At 40.6% G+C, this 19,019-nt stretch overlaps 1 protein-coding gene across 2 annotated transcripts in view; it reads right to left on the bottom strand.

The window, feature by feature from the left end:
* The window catches only part of LOC108424003 (tyrosine-protein kinase receptor UFO), a 74,018-nt gene extending 55,501 nt beyond the window's left edge, over positions 1–18,517 (bottom strand). For both annotated transcript variants that reach the window (XM_037531086.1, XM_037531087.1), the window contains exons 1-4: positions 17,995–18,517; positions 6,987–7,194; positions 6,644–6,744; positions 4,850–5,032 (exon numbers count right to left, since the gene is read on the bottom strand). In XM_037531086.1, coding sequence (XP_037386983.1) covers positions 4,850–5,032; positions 6,644–6,744; positions 6,987–7,194; positions 17,995–18,073 — 571 coding nt within the window. In that variant the 5' untranslated portion in view covers positions 18,074–18,517. The remainder of the gene's footprint in view (positions 1–4,849; positions 5,033–6,643; positions 6,745–6,986; positions 7,195–17,994) is intronic.
* Positions 18,518–19,019: the final 502 nt, after the last annotated feature.

The following is a 19,019-nucleotide window of genomic DNA, read 5'->3' as shown; positions in this document are numbered from 1 at the left end:
TTAGTACAATATTTTTACATAGAACCAGGAACACACAAAGAACCCTTTGCATCGTGACCAGGTTCTCCAGACTGATGGAGGATGTGCTGTGTATGGTTCTTTATAGCATCCAAAATGTTCTTCTACTGTTATGGTATCATAACCGTATGACACCATAGAACCATCTACAACACATTCATGCACATTTTCCATCAGTCTGAAGAACCCTTTCATGATGCAAAGAACTATCTTTGAGTGCTCATGGCTCTATATACAGTCATCTTTACCAAGGAACCACTGAAGACCCATTTTTTAAGAGTGCATTGTTCTATATAGAACCTTTGTAAAAATGATTCTATTGTACTCAAGCTTGAAGGTGTAACAATCACAGAATCTTTTTTGGTGCTATATAGAACCATATACAACATGTTCAATCTGAAGAATGATTGCACCATGCAAAGCAGTGTTCTAGACAGCACTCATGGTTCCAAGTAGAAACACTGCCTTATCATACACACCGGGTGTGTTATTATTACATATAGATACTTATATCTAATATAAATGGGACACATTATTATTACATATACATTCTTAGATATATGATAATAAAGAATATGAGTATGGCCCCACGTCCTGACATGGTATAAAAACAAACCTGTGTGTGTGTGTGTGTGTGTGGAGTATTTGCTGAATGACAGCCACCTGCTACGCTCTTTGATCTTAAACAGCCCTTCAGACCTTCAAGTTGCTTTAACAGACACCAAAATGTCCCACATATCAAACTTAAAAAGGCCTTCAAACCCCCAACGTGCAGAACCGCCTCCATCACACCATCTACGGGTTCTGCGCACGGAAGCAAGACTGTTTAAGACAAAACTTCAGTCGAGTTTCTGTTTCCTCTACATTTAAAACGGCAGCACTTTGACTTTTAGCACCTTTGTGTTCACTCGTAAGAAAAGTTGGTTCTTTAAGGGTTCTTTAGTAAAGGAAAACATTGTATTTAGAACCAAGAGTTTCATATAGAACCATTTCACACTGGACTGGCTCTTTGCCTGGTCAAACAGTTCTTCAGATTGATGGAGAATGTGTTGTATCCACTTTTTACAAAGATGTTGCTTTAAGGGTTCTTTAGTAAGGAAAATGAATAGAGAACCATGAACATTTAAAGATCCCTTTGCATGATCAAAGGGTTCTTCGGATTGATGCAGAATGTGCTGTATATGACTCTGCATGAAACCTTTTGTGAATATGGTTTCTATAAAGCACCCAAAAGGGTTCTTCTACTGTTACGGTGTCAAGATTCTAACAATAGAAGAACCCTTTTGGGTGCTATGTAGAACCATCTATAACACATTCATGTATTTTTTTCATCAACCTGACAAACCCTTTCATTATGCAAAAGGTTCTTTGAGTGTTCATTGTTCTATATAGAACCATGGTTCTATATAGGTAGCATAGCTAAAGTTGCTCTCAGGAATTAGTTGACATTTTCAAGCACTGAAGCAGATCCATTGCTGCTAATTAGCTTCACAACACACTCCATCTCGGTACATACACAAAAAAAGATGGTTCTACAAGGGTTTTTCAGTGAAGACAATGGTTCCGTGCAGAACCATGAACACTCAAAGCACAACTGTCATGCTTAAATGGTTCTTTGCATGGTAAAATGGTTCTTCAGATTCTTGGGCAATGTGTTGTACTTAGCACCAATAAAGGAACTGGCTATTGTTATTTGATTAAAATAGAAGAACTTTTATTTGGTGCTATATACGACACATTATCCATCATTCTGAAGAACCATTTCACCATGAAAAGAACCATTTAAGCATGGAAGTGGTTCTTTAAGTGTTCATGATTCCATATAGAACCACTATATTGGTGGAGTGTAGCATTTTAAACGGGAAACATTAGATTGAATGGCATTTTTACCTGCATTCTGATGCCTGACCAACCTGGCAACAGTTGCTATGAAAGAAGACAACTGTGGGCAGAGCCTGGACAGGTCAATTGTCTTACTGCTTGTCTTTGTTTGGGTAAGATCCACATTGTTGTGTGGTTTCAGTCCCTGTATACAGTGAGTGCCAATGCTTCCTGCAATCCTGCATTAGGAGGAACCCAGGGCCAACCGCACCAGCATATGGTCTCACAAGGGGTCTGAGGATCTCATCTCGGTACCTAATGGCAGTCAGGCTACCTCTGGCGGGCACATGGAGGGCTGTGTGGCCCTCCAAAGAAATGCCACCCCACACCATTACTGACCCACTGCCAAACCGGTCATGCTGAAGGATGTTGCAGGCAGCAGATCGCTCTCCACGGCATCTCCAGACTCTGTCACGTCTGTCACGTGCTCAGTGTGAACCTGCTTTCATCTGTGAAGATCACAGGGCGCCAGTGGTGAATTTGCCAATCCTGGTGTTCTCTGGCAAATGCCAAGCGTCCTGCACGGCCCTCATACCATCCTCATGGAATCGGTTTCTAACCGTTTGCAGACACATGCACATTTGTGGCCTGCTGGAGGTCATTCTGCAGGGCTCTGGCAGCTCCTCCTGTTCCTCCTTGCACAAAGGTGGAGGTAGCGGTCCTGCTGCTGGGTTGTTGCCCTCCTACGGCCTCCTCCACGTCTCCTGGTGTACTGGCCTGTCTCCTGGTAGCGCCTCCAGCCTCTGGACACTACGCTGACAGACACAGCAAACCTTCTTGCCACAGCTCACATTGATGCGCCATCCTGGATGAGCTGCACTACCTGAGCCACTTGTGTGGGTTGTAGAGTCCGTCTCCTGCTACCACGAGTGTGAAAGACCACCAACATTCAAAAGTGACCAAAACATCAGCCAGAAAGCAGAAAGGTACTGAGAAGTGGTCTGTGGTCCCACCTGCAGAACCACTCCTTTACTGAGTGTGTCTTGCTAATTGCCAATAATCTCCACCTGTTGTCTGTTCCATTTGCACAACAGCTGTGAAACTGATTGTCAGTGTTGCTTCCTAAGTGGACAGTTTGATTTCACGGAAGTTTGATTTACTTGGAGTTTTATTGTGTTGTTTAAGTGTTCCCTTTATTTTTTTGAGCAGTGTATATTCCTATATATTAAACTCAGCAAATAAATAGAAATTGTGCACTAAAATTCTCAGAAGTCTGTCATATTTCAGTGTGTAGAGGATGTGCTACTTATTTTTACTTGGAAACTCAACAAAAACATGTCTGACTGTGGGCGTTCACACTTCTTCAAACACGCTCCTCTTCATGAAGATGTCTAAGAGTTGCGCAAGTTCAGAAGAGGAGAATGCACGCAGGATGAGTCAGTGTGGTTTTATTTCATTCACAAAGTGACCAGATTGGTCAACTCTCCATTAACACGCTCCATTTCAGCAGAATCGAAAATAGCCACATGCATTCGAAAGTTCCTTTTACAGAAAATAGCCTGTTGTTGTTTTCGTCTCTGAGTGCTTAAACCAGTGGGAACAATTATAAAAAATGTAATAAAAATATATTTTTTAAATTTCTAAAGGGCCCATTTCATTGAAAACCAAATTCTTCTCAATTTTCCTTTGAATAAAGTGGTTTAATGTGATACATAAATGCTGTTAAAGCTTTAAAATACATCCAGCGTCTGTGTTTACATGCAAAGATTTTTGCAAGTCTTAAATATAATCCAAATATATCAGATTCAGACTGAGGTGTTTATGCTACTCTATTCAACAATCTGATGGAATAATCTCTGTTTACATGCTCACTACAAGTAATCCGATGCAAAATGATGCGTGAAGAACCACTTAGAGTAGACGTTACCCTGACAGTGAACATCATGTTAGTCCAGTCAGAGTGAGATGAGCAGCAGTGAGCAGTGATTGTGTTTTTAACTGCTTTAAAATGACGTCAGACTCAGGAAAACGTCCTTCACATGTCCTTATTAAAGAAGGCCGAGAGGAAGACGTCGTGCTCTGAGACGCATAAGCTGGACGTCCGTCCCACCGCCGTCTTGTAAAGATCAGAGCATGAACTTCGTCTCCTCTGCAGACCAGTTTCTGCTCTACCACCTTGAACGGTATAAACTTTCACTATGACGTGACGCACATGCTCAGAACGTACTTACACATTCTGACAGGGAATGTATTCGGATACATGCATTTACATGGATATTATTCTTCTGTTTAACAGATTATTTAGAGGTTTACCCACCTCGTTTACTCTGATAGAAACTGCATTTTCAGAATGGCCTCAATCGGAATAGACTAGTCCCATATGTGCATATGATAAATTCACATTCATTTTCCTACTCAGCCTCCAGGAGTTTGAGCGCAATCTAGTGTAAACTGGTCAATGACTCAGTCTGAACGGATTCCTGCAACAGCCAATGAAAACTGAGAAGAAAATACAGCAAGTGAACAATGAAAAATGGTGAAAAGTGTCACACGTGTGGAGCAAAGCTTTTTAATGAGCTGAGTTTAAGGCACAATCGAGTTTATGTAACTTTAAAACTCTAAAAATGCCACATTGATCACATTTTAAATCAGTGTCCATCACTTAAACATGTTTACCTGCTGCTTCCTAACTGCTTCAGCGCAAACAGCAGAGAAATCAGCAGCAGCCGCTACACGTTTGTTTATTTAGGTCTCTTAGTAAAGGCGTTCAGTTTAGCAACAGCTTATAACCTGAATAGTGTGTGATTCCCAATATTTCAGTCACTCATATAAATCAGCAAAAACCAGTCAGATAATGTGAGACACCTGGACCATTAGAATCTGTTCAGACTTTAAACAGTCATAAAGTGAACCTAAGGCTTTAGGGGCTCAACAGGATTAGACCTTTAAATAATTAGCATGTTAGTTTTGTCAGACCTAGTTATTACGTGTAATGATGATTGTTAAGTACCTGTGATGTTGAGGGTCGATGGAGACAGGGCCACAGGGTCGCTCAGCACGTTGAGAGGGGCTCCGTCCTGAAGCCAGATGACCCTTACGGGCTCAGGGGGGCCATGGGCAACACACTGCAGGCTCAGGCCTTTATTCGCCAGTACAGACATGGGGCGAGGCTCCACTGAGAAATGAGGGAGACCTGAAAGAGAGAGTGAAAGAGATCAATGAAGTCAACCTGATGCACAGCTGGTGGGGCGAGGGGGTTCAGTCTCAGCCCCCTGAAATACTTCATGACAGTTTCAAATGGATAAACAGCACAAAAAACAGGTCTTTGTGCAATAATGATGTTATAATTAGGTTCCTAGGTCATGATTAAGATTACTTCACGTTTAGCTGTGATTAGCTGCCCTTAGTTTATTTCTTATCGGCTCACAGCTGCGAAACAAGATAAACCAAACTGAATCATATGTTTTGATCGAAAGCTACTAGCCAGCTACCTACATTAGCAAAAGTTGAACCAGTGAGATCCAGTCTGGCAAAAATACGTTTTTTTAAGGTAAGACATATTTGTATTGTTATTACTTGTATATTATTACTAATCATTTTCAGTGCAGATTAAAAATAACAGTGTCATGTTACCATTACTGTTACTTGCTATGACATGTTATAATGTTATATGCTACGATGGCTAGCTGGGGTGATACACGCTGTCATGACATTATAACATTTTGGCGTCTGTCATGACAACTGTTACTCTTATGACACCGAAAAAAACTGTCACGACAACACAAATCTGCTATGACATGTTTATGGCATGGTTATGTCAATGAAGGGCTCAAGCAAAGTGTTTCCTATTTGCCAGATCGATTTAGGTTCTCAATACCGCAAATTTTTACAGATCACCCACAGTATTAAAAGGGAATTCCACCAAATTTTAGAAACTGCTACATAATTAAAAGGTTACGATGTAAACAGAGTTGTTCAGAGTGGTTTGGTGTGAAACGCTCTGTTCTACAGAAACTTACCGAGTCAGAACTGTTCACAGTGGTGGTGATAGGAACCAGACGTCCACCTCTAAAACTTCCCTCACAGAAAGTTCCTACATGAAATGGTTATGAATTCAGTGTCTGATGTCCAAGACTGATTTGCGATAGTTTTGGGATACAAATATTGGTCTTAAACATCCATGGTGGAGGGATTCATGTAGGGTGTTGTGAGGCAAAATAGTCCCCAAAGAAAACTTATTATATCAGATTTTCTATTTTCCATCATTAGCATTGCATATAAAACTCAGAAGACACGTCGGTTCATTGGTAGTTTTGGATAGTAAGTGAAATGGCTATATCTGTCTTGTAGTCATGGCGACCCCTGGTTCCTATCACCACCACTGTAAAGACATCTGAACCATTTCACACCAAACCCCTCAGAATGACTCTAAATCTCAGTGAATTATGCATAAATTTGGAAAAAACAGTGGAATTCCACTTTAAGTGTTGGCTGTGACACTGAAGTCAACCTGCTAGATACCATAAACCATGTAGAGAATGTACACAGCTGACCTGCTTTCATAAATATCCCAAATATTAAGAAGTATGCACTGAGCATGATGATTAACTACATAATTAATCATGTAATTGGGCCATTCCATTATATTTGGACTTTTCAGGCTTTATTGTGGAGCCTATGAGATGATATGAGTCAGCTTGGTCTGTTAGAATGACCGGAGGATGAATGGCCTTTGCATTCCATTGCCATCTGTGGCTTAAACTCGATGCCAACAAGAAACTACAAAGAAACGAAGAAGAATTACCCTCTAATTGGATGTGCCCTTCAACAGACACCAGCTCCTCTTCCTCTATGACCACTGCACAGCGGTAGGCGCCCATGTCCGACAGCTGGACCCCTTCAATCCTGCACACAAAGAAGGGGATTAGCCCAATTCGGGAGATTCATAGCTCAGAATTAGGATTACAGTTAGATTAAGCAGTCAGCCACATTAGAGAAAGAGTCAAAAGCCATTTTAAAACCATGCTCGGCCGCGTGAGCCAATATGAGAACATGCGTGCAAAATTGAGGCGACTAGACCCATAAACGGGATCATACGCTGTAGAAGAAGACAAACAGACAGACGGCCAGGCAGACAGGTGGCGTACCGGAGCGTGCTGATGACCAGCCAGGTGTCCTCATTGTAGGGCACCTGCATCTGGTTGGTGTCGGCGAACTCCAACAACTGATCCTCTCTGAGCCACAGGATGTCAGGTGGGCCCTCGTCGCCTCCATCGCCCTGCAGGATGCACTGGACGTCAACCGGCTTCCCCAGCGACGAGGTCACATTCCCTGGACTCTGGATGAAGCGCAACCCTGAAGAGGCAGTCAGAATCTGTCAACTTCACAGAGGAACTCGAGTTGTTTATTTTATTGTCATGGTTTCAGATCCGAAACGTACAAGGAATGATGGAAATCTGTCTTTGATGTGCCGCATCACATACATCCCACATACATAGACAACATTCATCCCCTTTAAAAGTGCATGTGCAACAGCTTATTAATCAAGACGCTTCAAAATTAAAATCAACAATGCCCCTCAAATCACAGGAGGATTTACATGCACAATGCACACATTCGTCCGTGTATTCGCTTACAGGGGGAGGTTGTCTTTTAAAACGTTTGTAAAGACATTGTTTTATTGAGAAGTGTCATGATAATGATATAAATAACTTAAGAACTCAAAACAAAACTGAAAATATCTCCATATTACAGAAAAACGGAGTAATGAAACATGCAGATCCAAGGGCTTTTAGGGCTTCTGTACTGATGCCAATAACTAACAATTTAATTTTTGCATTTTAAAACAAGCTCACATAACAAATACGAAGCACGGTGAGTATAAGACATTATAACCCCTCGATATTTCACAGGATCATTGATTAGGGTCAGTTATGACATAAATAAACCAGACAGGACAATTATTGTGAACATGTACATGACTGTATTGAATTGTATAAATGAGCTGGTAAGTTATTATCAGCAGCAATATCAATATCTGACATAAAATAATAACTACATTTTCTCATTTATTAGCGAGCAAGATATTGGCCACTGATACAAGCATATGTTTTAATGCATATACTGTATTAATGTCTGAGTGCTGGAAATTCTGTGGCTGATATCGACACTGAATTTGAGTGGCTAAAGGTTCTGTTTTCTGTTAATACATGTTACTGCTATGCGAAAGATGAGGTGTGAATACATTTTACTCATTATTTTAACTAAGATGTTCAATGCTTGCGAGTTCAAATCCCACAAAAAAAATATTTTATCCGATGCCGATAAAACCCTCAGGCTGGCCATATTGGTCTATACTATCTAATATGTAAACATCCAGGTTGATAAGTGCTATCAGTGCTGAGACAGAAAGAACAAACAGTATTATCTTATTATCACTGAGGCATGTTAATCAGAGCATTGAGCTTAGCGCAACACAGTAACCACAGTAACCACCTCAGCTCAGCACACAAGATCGGCAACCATCGACAGCTGAGCTCAGGAAGATCATGAAGCCTCCCTTGATGCTACACAGGCCACAGGTCTGCAATCTGCGCTCTGTCAAGAGTTAGCAAGGCTACAAACACAGCCATAATGAATCACTTTCCACTGGACTCCTCCCCTTGTCTTCTGTTTGGCTTTAGAACCGAAATATTTCACATTCTTCTTGTGGCATTGGCTTGATAACAAGTCCCGCTCTAAGGCCTGGTAGATAGCAGAAGCTTGTTCAGTCGTATTGGCAGCACGCTGGTATTCCGCAGTGGTGGATTCAGTGGTTAGCAGCTTAAGCTAATCTTGTGCTGAATCCAAAGATATGTACCTCTGCGAAATGCATTGAGCCCAAAGTTAGCCTGCTTTCCCATCAACCCACCATCAAGGTTCTTCACAACTTGAGTTCCAGCAGAAGCCTTTGGATTTTCTCAAGCCTGTCAGCCAATCTGATCTTTGACATCACAGCTCTGAACTCTGACCCCGACATAGATCATTCGGCCCCCTAGACGGCCCTATTGGGACATTAACTGCGGCATACTTAAACAATACTGACGTCAGCCTGTCATAAGCATTGGAATGTTGGAATGTATTGAATTTGCCTGATTCATATTCTATCTATCTATCTATCTATCTATCTATCTATCTATCTATCTATCTATCTATCTATCTATCTATCTATCTATCTATCAAATTCAAGTATATATTATATCTAGATTTAATATATCTAGTGCACAACTTTAAATAAAAAGGCACAGAATATAAAATAAAAAATATTGTTCATTTAACTTACTATTAGAAGTTCAATGAACTCATAATTTAAAGGCAACCAGGTTACTAACATCCTGTATGTAACCAGGTTACTTACTTTAAGTTAAAACATTAAATAATTTTTACAGTGTGTAAAATACAGTTGAATGCAAATGGTTGGCCACCCTTATCAGGTTTTGTATAAATGTTTTGCTGATTTTCTTCCTGTTTATTGGCTGAATTTAACATATTAGATGGCTTGTGCAAAAGTTACAGCACATGTAATATTTTATGGTTATTTTTCCCCCAAAGTATATTCCCTTTAAAGGCCCTGTTAACTTATTTAGAAAAAAAAACAACGGAACTTAATTTGAGCAGAAGAGTTCAAATATTTACATTCAGCTATTTTGCCAAAGGTATGTAAACTGATGGAAAAGTTATTTTTTCTCGTTGATATACAACCATAAATTACACAATGAGAATTTAAGGTGTTTTTCACTGCTTTACTCAATATTTTGAGAATTCTGTGACCATGAAGTCATGAAAATGACATTTTTGCCCATATTTCTGTCACAAGGTTTGCTAAACATGATAGATTTGGATGTTAATTTTATTAGAGCTCCACAGCTCTTTTTATCATTCGTTTACACATCTAACACTTCAGCAGCATTCACCCATGTGGTTGTGCAGATTACAGTCATTTTAAAAAACTGCAGCTACATTTGGTTTTTAAAAACAGCAATTCAGAACTTTTTGTACTGTACTTTCAGTGTAAATTCAGTGTATTACCATTTTTAGTGCAGCAGCATTTGAATTCCTCAAGAAAGGCTGTGCAAAGTGACTTTATCATAAGTCACAGAAAGATCAATATAACACAAAGCGCAGTTTGTCCAAGCCGCACTAAGGAGAAAAACACAGGGAAGCAGTGAGAGGATATAAGAGGATAAACAACCCCCAAGACGATACTTAAACTGAGGCCCACTAACCCTGCTGTCATAGCTGGGCAGCCTCTGCTATGGTTTGGCCTCTGCGTGCTGAACGGCTTTTAGCTTCCCTCACGTCTTCTGGCACCTCTCCTTTTATGTCTTTCTGATCTCCGAGGAATGGGCCAGGCCAGCTCTGACTATAAACAGTCTCACTTCAAAATGGGCCATTTTGGAATTCTGGGTAATACGGAAGTTGAAGACGTAGTGTCTCTTTTAGGCATTCTGACTAATTGTGATATTTAAGTCACTGTGAAAGTTAAGGAACTGATATTTGGTTTAAAAAAGAGATGCAAACAGTGTGGTGTGCTAGCAACGCTAGTGCCAGTCTAAAAAAATTAACATGTAATAATATTACATAATAATAATAATAATAATAATAATAATAATAAAAATAATATCTGTATAAATACCAAAATGGAAAAGTTTTAGTCACTAAATAACTTGTAGGTTTTGTGACAAAGCTTAACAGAGGATGAGCTAATGACCTTCAGATGAGCTAATGCGCCAGAGTTAGCGTTAGAGCTAAGCAGCGCAGTGTTATACTGTAACAGTGTTCTGTTGTTTCTAGTTCTAGCTAATGCCAGGTATCACATTTAGCCTAGCTAGAGATCCAACCGCACTACAGTACGCTAATCACATCCTTGATAATAACACTTCAACTCAATATAAGGAACCTGTGCTTCATAGTAAGGAAGTAACATATGCAAATACAAGCTAAACTGATGCACCTTACAGGCTGTTTTATGATACTTTCTCAATTAGTTTTAGTCAGCACTAATAAAGTTGATGAGCTCAGGCTGCCTTAGAGCTGATACTCAATGCTAAAGGAATGTCTTATAATCCTGATGGAGTTTGCTTTGTTCTGTTTTCATACTAAAATTAACCAAATGGAGCCTTAATTGTGAAGACAGTAAAAGTACTACTAGTATTACTACTACTAATACTACTACTACTACTACTACTAATAATAATAAAAGCTCAATTTAAAATGTACTTTTCTTCAACCCAAAGCTCTCCAAACATACTAGACAAGGCATACACACACACACACACACACACACACACACACAACAAACACACACAATCACACACACACACACATGCACACACATATATATATATATATATATATATACACACATACCTAAATGTTGTATTTACAGAAGGTGAACTTGCTGCATAATTGTCATTTATTTTAAACTTTTCTTTCTTACTTTTCCATCTAAAGCACCCAGTAAATGGCACAAAATTACACTGATATCATTAGTAAATGGTGCAAAATAGACTTTAAAGGCTGCTATTTCAGCATTATAGCATGGGTTATGGATTATTAAATATATTGTTTAAAATATTGCTTAAACTGGAAAACTACGCAGTATACCATTATTGCAAACTTAGGGAACAATATGTTGAATCATCTGCTCACGCTAATATGAATAAAGACTTTATATTAGCTGTTTTTGGGCTGTTTCTGATTAATAGTTTCTGGTTTTCACTATTTGAATCAGCATAAATGGTTGTGTCATGTTCCAGAGATACTTCCAGGCCTTTTAAATGATGTTTACTGTGACTGTCTGTTTCTTACTAAACAGTACAAGGACTGGAAGGACTACTGGACTCATTACGGTTTAACCAAATTAGTACTTACTGGATTACTGTTTTTGGCACCTGGAACAGTTGACTGACATTCACTTATCCAAGCACATCCCCAGTTTGGACGTGACTGTGGAAATGCGTATATGAGCATGTACAAGTGTCACACCTCTGTAATCACTCCTCGTTGCTCTTCTTCATTTGCTGTTACTTTATCTCAGCACCCTCATCATCCTCCCATCTGCAAGACTGAAACATCTCGGCTGCCAAGGACAACATAACACACACAGAGAAAAACGACAGGCCAGCTCCGCCCTCCTTCCCTCCCTCGCTGCCTTTATCTTTGCCCCCTTTTCCTTTCACACATTTTCCTTCTTTCTTTCCCTCTCCTTTCATTCCTCACATCTCCTCCCTAGCCTCGCCTTTTCATGCCATTCTTCTGGATCGGACTCTACGAGGGCCCTGTGCTCCCAACTCAATCCATCATCCCCCTGACCAGACCCTGACTCACAGTCCGGCACTTTCTCTCCCCTCATCCCCCTCTTCTTACGCCCCTGCATGGCAGAGCCCTGCCCACGTCCTACACTCGTTCACCCAAACACAGCATCAAAGAGGTCTCGCCTGCATTCCCGTCGCCTTACGGCGTCTGTTAAGATGCGTCAGGCTCACAGCAGCACCAGTGTATCCGATTATCCCTCTGACTCCTGCTAAAGTTATGAAGAGGAAGGGCGAGTCACAACATCAGCACATGCTCTACACTGCAACCCCTGGAACTGGACTATAAACACATAGTGGGCCTTATAAATTTCGTCAAATCGCATAAAACAATTTCACCCACACTTCTGTTATTGATCAGTTTCATCTTTGGCACATCTGTACGACCAAACTCACGTCTAGTAGGAATGTGTGTAAATACATAAATAAAGTAAATGACCTGATTTGTGTTCAAATAAGAAAAACAGTAACAATAAAACAGTAAAAATAGAAAGTAATGATAATTCTAATCACTTCAAGAGCTACTGCTCTGCAAAATTGGATATTCTATTTTTTGTGCACACTAAAAACCCTGCTGAAGTGTTTCTGTTGGTTCCTGATGGTTTTGTAATGTGTTGTGGCTTTTCAACGAGTTGATATCACAACATAAAGGATCCTAATGGTTTAACAGGTGACCAATGGCTGATTTTAAATGTATTTAATGGGACCTGAAGGTGTTCTACAGGACAGTAAACCATTAGATTTATAGTTTATATTTTCCATTTATAGACTTTTGCTTTACAATGCTGATACAGTAAAGGGCCTCCCTGGTATACAAAACATAACACAGTGGAATATTATAGCTCAAGCAGTCAGTGTTTTATGGAAATGATCGCACTACACAATTACATATTATATGAAACAACAGCTGTAATTTCAACACCATAAAGATATGTAACCTCTATGCTTGTGCACCTCCTACACTCCACCTATAAGGACAACCATAGGTTCACAATCCATATATCTGCATGCATTAGGCCAAGCTATGTGTAAATTGTATGTATTTGAAGGCAAGCTGGGGCAAATCAGTGCAAATATATGAGATATTGAAATAAGGGACTCGTGCGTGTGCACTTGTTTTCACGCACTGAAGCTGATTCATCGTTGTTCACCAGTTTTCTGAATCAGGTCATACGTCATTTGGGACACTTAGATCTGCACCCTTTTGTAATGAAAAGGGGCCACTGTGCTGAATACAAGCTTCTAAGACCAAGCATAAGCAGTTATCATTCTATAATCTACAACTACAGCACAGTTATGAACCGAAATGAAAATTCTTCAGAAACAGAAAACAGAAAAAAATGTAAACCTGTTCACAAAACATAAAACATTAATTAATTTAATTGACTTCATTATTAAAGAATGTAAACTCCAGTGCTGTGAAATTCAGTGCTCTTGAAGGACTGATCATCAAAAATCAATGAATGGTAAATCAATGTCATAATATCATAAATTCATGAACACTTTACTTCTGCTTCTGTCGTTTTGCTCGACAGTTTGTTTATCGATTTTGATGGTCGATTGTTTGTCATGTTTTGAGATGTTATCAGGCGCAGTGGAGAAGTTCTTGGCCGTCCTGATGCTCCACATGAGCACAGATCATAAATCTTGTATGTAATGTTCCTCGTAGAACCCTGCAGGAGTTACACGTGGCTGATGTTTTCACTGCTGATTTGCTGCTCAACCTGTCTGCATGTGTCTGTGCTGACCAGGACAGCGAAGGAGACTCTATTAAACCCCACCCCATACTCTATTAAAACCTGTCTTTTTGGATTTGTTTCTCAGACAAAACTAAGTACACTTGAATTTTAACCGGACAGAATAAACAACCTGCCTGGATTTAGTGAAAAACACAACTTGGGAGAAACAAGTAGAAAATGACTGGATTATTTCACTACAATGTCAGGCCTTACAGTGCGAAGCAGTCTCTCTCTTTCAGCTCGAGAACAGCAAAAAATGTCCCCCTTAAATGCAGTCGATCAACCACGACATCAAACAGGACCCACACAAATGAGACATTATTATTTCTATAGCATTTTACACAACAGACCCTGTTTCATAGCAGCTTTAGGAAGAAAACAGACCTTGAAGGGCTGTTAGTGAGGGTGACAACGAAGGAAAAATCACTGCAAGATACCAAGAGAACCCATCCTCCTCTGACTAACAACAGCGAAATTCTTCTCTTCAGTATCTCAGATCTGCTCTTATGCGGGTAGAGTGGAAGTGATTTCAGGTAAAATGGTACATGTACATCATGGGCCCTGCATTAATCAACTTTCCAATAAAAAGCATCTCTGCAACTGAACCAACCCACTTAGTCAACGTTCACATTGCCAGATTGAAGTGGCACAAATCCGATTTTTTGCCCTAATGTGACTCAGATCTGGTGTTTTCGGGGCTGTGTGAACACAAAGTGGACCTGAGTCACTTTCATATGTGGTCCTAGATCAGATACGTGGTTACAGATCCAGATACGGATTCGTGGCCATGTGACCTCAGATTGGAATTCGTGTGCTTTTATTCCACTGACCGTGCGCCATCACTCAGCGTTACCATGGCAACAGCTCCGAACAGACGTTAAAGCCTGTAAACGGTGGAAAAGCAGCTCATCTCACCTTTTCCTCCTCCGTCTGGCTCTAATAATGAAGCTGAGAGCTGATCAGAGTTAATGATCTTCTCAGCGAAGCTCGTTCTGCTCGTTAGTTTGTGCTGATGATGCAGTGATTCAGTCACGTGACGTTACTGAGGAGGGGGAGCTCATGAGGGTCATTTCAGGATGCCGGTTCATCACATTAATGACAGATTTGAATCACTTACCTAAATAAGTGTGAAACACTGAGTCAGAGAGATCGGATTTGAGCAAAAAATCGGATTTCAGCAACGAGGCTTGTGATGTGAATGTAGCTTTACAGTATTTCTGAGCACTCATTTAGAAAGAATACACTAGAACACATCAGCAGGAACTGGAATAAACTAGAGTTATGAACATATTGTCTTTACGTCCTGTTCTAAGGTCACACATTGCTTACATTGTGTAATTTCCATAGAAAATGCTGACCAATAGAGTGGGACGCTCTGGAGAAGCCTAAGGTCACCATGCCCAATGCTATGCATGGGCTAGAGGGGTATGAAGCCCCCAGCACTAGGCTATGGAGTAGTGGAGCTGTATTCTCTGGAGTGATGGAGCTCCACCTTTGGGATGAGTTGAAGATGCAGAACTGACCATCTAACATCAGTACCTGACCTCACTAATGCTCAATCAAATCCTAACAGCAATGTTCCAGCATTTAGTATAAAGCCTTCCTAGAAGAGTAGAGGCTGTTACAGCAGGACAAACTTTTGGACACATCTTCAAGGGTTCTTTAGTAAGGAAATGGTTCTATATAAAACCATGAACACTCAAAGAACCCTTTGCATGATTAGAGGGTTCTTTGCGTCATAAAAGGATTCTTCAGATTGATTGAGAACATGCTGTAGATGGTTCTATACAGAACCTTTTTGAAAAGTGTTCTATATAACACCAAAAGGGGTTCTTCTGTTGTTTACGATGTCAAGCTTGAACCCTCTACAACATATTCTTCATCAATCTGAGGAACCCATTCACCATGCAAAGGGTTCTTTAAGTGTTTATGGTTCTATATAGAACCATTTTCTTTACTAAAGAACCCTTGAAGAAGCACCTTTTTAAGAGTGCATGGTGTCTTTTCATCTTGCCAGGACAGATGGTTTTAAATATAGTACTTGATTGCCTTTTGCACAGTACTGTACCCTCTTAAATAAGATGGTGAAGATGGTTCTTCAAGAGTTCTTTAGTAAGAAAATGGTTCTATATAGAACCATGAACAGTCAAAGAATACTTTTCATGATTAAAGGGTTCTTTGCATCATGTAATGGTTCTTCAGACTGATGGAGAATGTGCTGTAGATGGTTCTATATAGAACCTTTTTGGAAAAAGGTTGCAACACCAAGCTTGTAACAACACAAGAACAGTTTTGATGCATTACAGAACCTTTTTCAAAATGCAAGGAACACTTTAACCATGCAAAGGGTCCTATGAATATTTATGGTTCTATATAGCACTATTTTCTTTACTAAAGAACCCTTGAAGAACCTTTTTTTTAAGTGTGTGTATATTTGAATATATATGTCTGACTATGATACTGTGCATATACACTCACCGGCCACTTTATTAGGTACACCTGTTCAGTCGCTTGTTAACAAAAATAGCTAATCAGCCAATCACACGGCCGCAGCTCACTGCAATTAGGCATGTAGAGGTGGTCAAGACAACCTGCTGAAGCGCAGACCGAGCATCAGAACGGGGAAGAAAGGGGATTTAAGGGACTTTGAACGTGGCGTGGTTGTTGGTGCCAGACGGGCTGGTCTGAGTATTTCAGAAACTAATGATCTGCTGGGATTTTCACGCTCAACCATCTCTAGGGTTCACAGAGAACGGTCCGAAAAAGAGGAAACATCCAGTGAGCGGTCAGTTGTGTGGACGAAAATGCCTTGTTGATGTGAGAGGTCAGAGGAGAATGGGCAGACTGGTTCCAGATGATAGAAAGACAGCAGGAACTCAAATAACCAACCAGAATCTCTGAGGAACGTTTCCAACATCTTGTTGAAAGTCTGACATGAAGAATTAAGGCAGTTCTGAAGGCAAAAGGGGGTCCAACCTTTTACTAACACTTTACCTAATAAAGTGGTTAGTGGGTGTATAAGCAGTGGTGGACAGTAACTAAGTAAATGTAATTGTTTTCTGTACTTAAGTAGTTTTTTTGTGTATCTGTACTGACTAATATCCGACTTTTTCCTCCTACATTTTGAGAAATCTGTCATTTCTTTTGGTTTCTGTGCGTATAAAAACGTAACATGTCAAAACAAAAGAAGCGCAAAGCCAGAGCACCAATCAGGGCCCAGCGGTCACTTTGTTTAGAGCTGGTTTTGACCTGTTGGTCATACCGACCCAGTGCAGCACGCGGTTCAACGTCAGCGCAGCAGCGTAAAACTTTGGGAGAGTCTGTTCAACATAAATGATGAACTAACCTAACTTTGTGTAAATAGAGCTCAATATAGAAATATGTCCACATATGCAGTCGAGACTGACGCGGCTTTTTTCTGAATTTCTACAAACACCATTTCATTTTATAGTAAATGAGTTTGGGCTGGTTTATGTTTATGAACAGACGCCTACAGATCAACATAGTAAAGGAGCTCATCTGTGATCCTGAGTTTAAAGCCAGTTTTTATTCAACTTAAACTTGGAACTAAGTTGTAAATAAATCTGAAACTGAAACTTTGCTTGTGTGTAAAAAGTGATTTCAGAGCCACTCGGTTCTCCCTGATGGAAACTGTTTACCTTCAGTGTTTTGTGCTTCTGATCATTTTAATAGACGTCAGCGTCACTAATTAATGACCTTCTATTAAAAGACTGGTTTACCAAGAGAGATGCTGGAGGACTTTCACCTGAAATGAGTTCATGAAGCCAGTCTGGTTATAAAAATGATAACAGGACATCAGAGCCAGAATTACTCTTTTAGTACTTTTACTTTATACTTAAGTACATTTGAAGGTAAATACTTCAGTACTTTTACTCAAGTGGAGGTCTAAAGGGAGGAACTTCTACTTTTACTGGAGTGATATTTTACCTTGGGGGTCTCTGCTTAAGTCAAGTTCATGGTTTGTGTACCACTGTAAGGTCATATATCGGATCCCTGGACCGGAGTCCTCACAGCTGATGGACGTCAACAAACAGAAGTCTTACCTGACAAACTCTGACCGGCCGTGAGCGCGAGCGCGGGGGCCAGGAGGAGAACGAGCAGCGGGAGGTCGGAGATCTTCATCCTTCTCGACTTGCTGTGAGAACTTCAAGACTTTCTCGTTCGCTCGAGTCGCACTGTGTTTCTCCGATGACTCAGCGTCACCGCATCGCTTCCACGACAACAAACAGCTGCAGAAGGAAAAGTTTGGGATGAAGTTTTGGGGCAGACGCGCGAGCCTCTCTTCTCGGGCGCCGAGTTCTTGTTTTTTAGGTGTCGAGAAGGGAAAAAAAGCCAAACACAACTCGCTGGTTCTTCTTTTACAGCTGAGGGGAACCCACTATCTTCCAAAGGTCCACGAGAAGAACATCCAAGAAGTGTGAAAACAGCCTCCCAGCCTTCCAGATGTGTCCTTTCTGAAGCGCGAGGCTAAAGTTTTCCAGCCAAAGTTGTACATAAAAAGTTCTTTCTGGAGCTGAGAACCCCCTCAACCTCAGCGACAAGGCCCCCTCTGCCCTCTCCTCTCTCTCCCCCTTTCAAACAGGACTCAAACAAATTCCTCAACACAACTTCTTTCCATTCTCTTAGTTCCCTCCTCCTCCCTCCCTCACCCCTCCCTCCCGGTCCCTCCCTCTGAGTCTCCTTCTTTTTCTCATGGAAGTGAAAAGGCAGGGGGGCTATACTCATTACCGTGAGACAATCCCCCCTCAGCAGCTTCAATTACCAATTTATCACCCCCAACTCTACAAATAAATCACTTTTTGGTGCTTTTTGTGCAAAACAGAACTATTTCTGAGACTTTTCTGCTTCTCTGTCATGGATAAAGGGGGGAAATGTTTACTTTTGTCTTCTGAATTTCTTCATTCAAGTGTAATCAGAGAGATTCAGAGCGGTTTGGTGTGAAATGGTTCAGATGTCTTTACAGTGGTGGTGATGGGAGCCAGGGGTCGCCATGACTACAACACAAATATAGACACTTTATTTACTATCCAGAACCACCAGAGAACCTACACGAGTCTTCTGAGTTTAT

This window comes from Pygocentrus nattereri, chromosome 19 (assembly GCF_015220715.1).
Source record: "Pygocentrus nattereri isolate fPygNat1 chromosome 19, fPygNat1.pri, whole genome shotgun sequence".
Lineage (NCBI taxonomy): Eukaryota > Metazoa > Chordata > Actinopteri > Characiformes > Serrasalmidae > Pygocentrus > Pygocentrus nattereri.
This window is presented reverse-complemented; position numbering and strand designations above follow the sequence as displayed.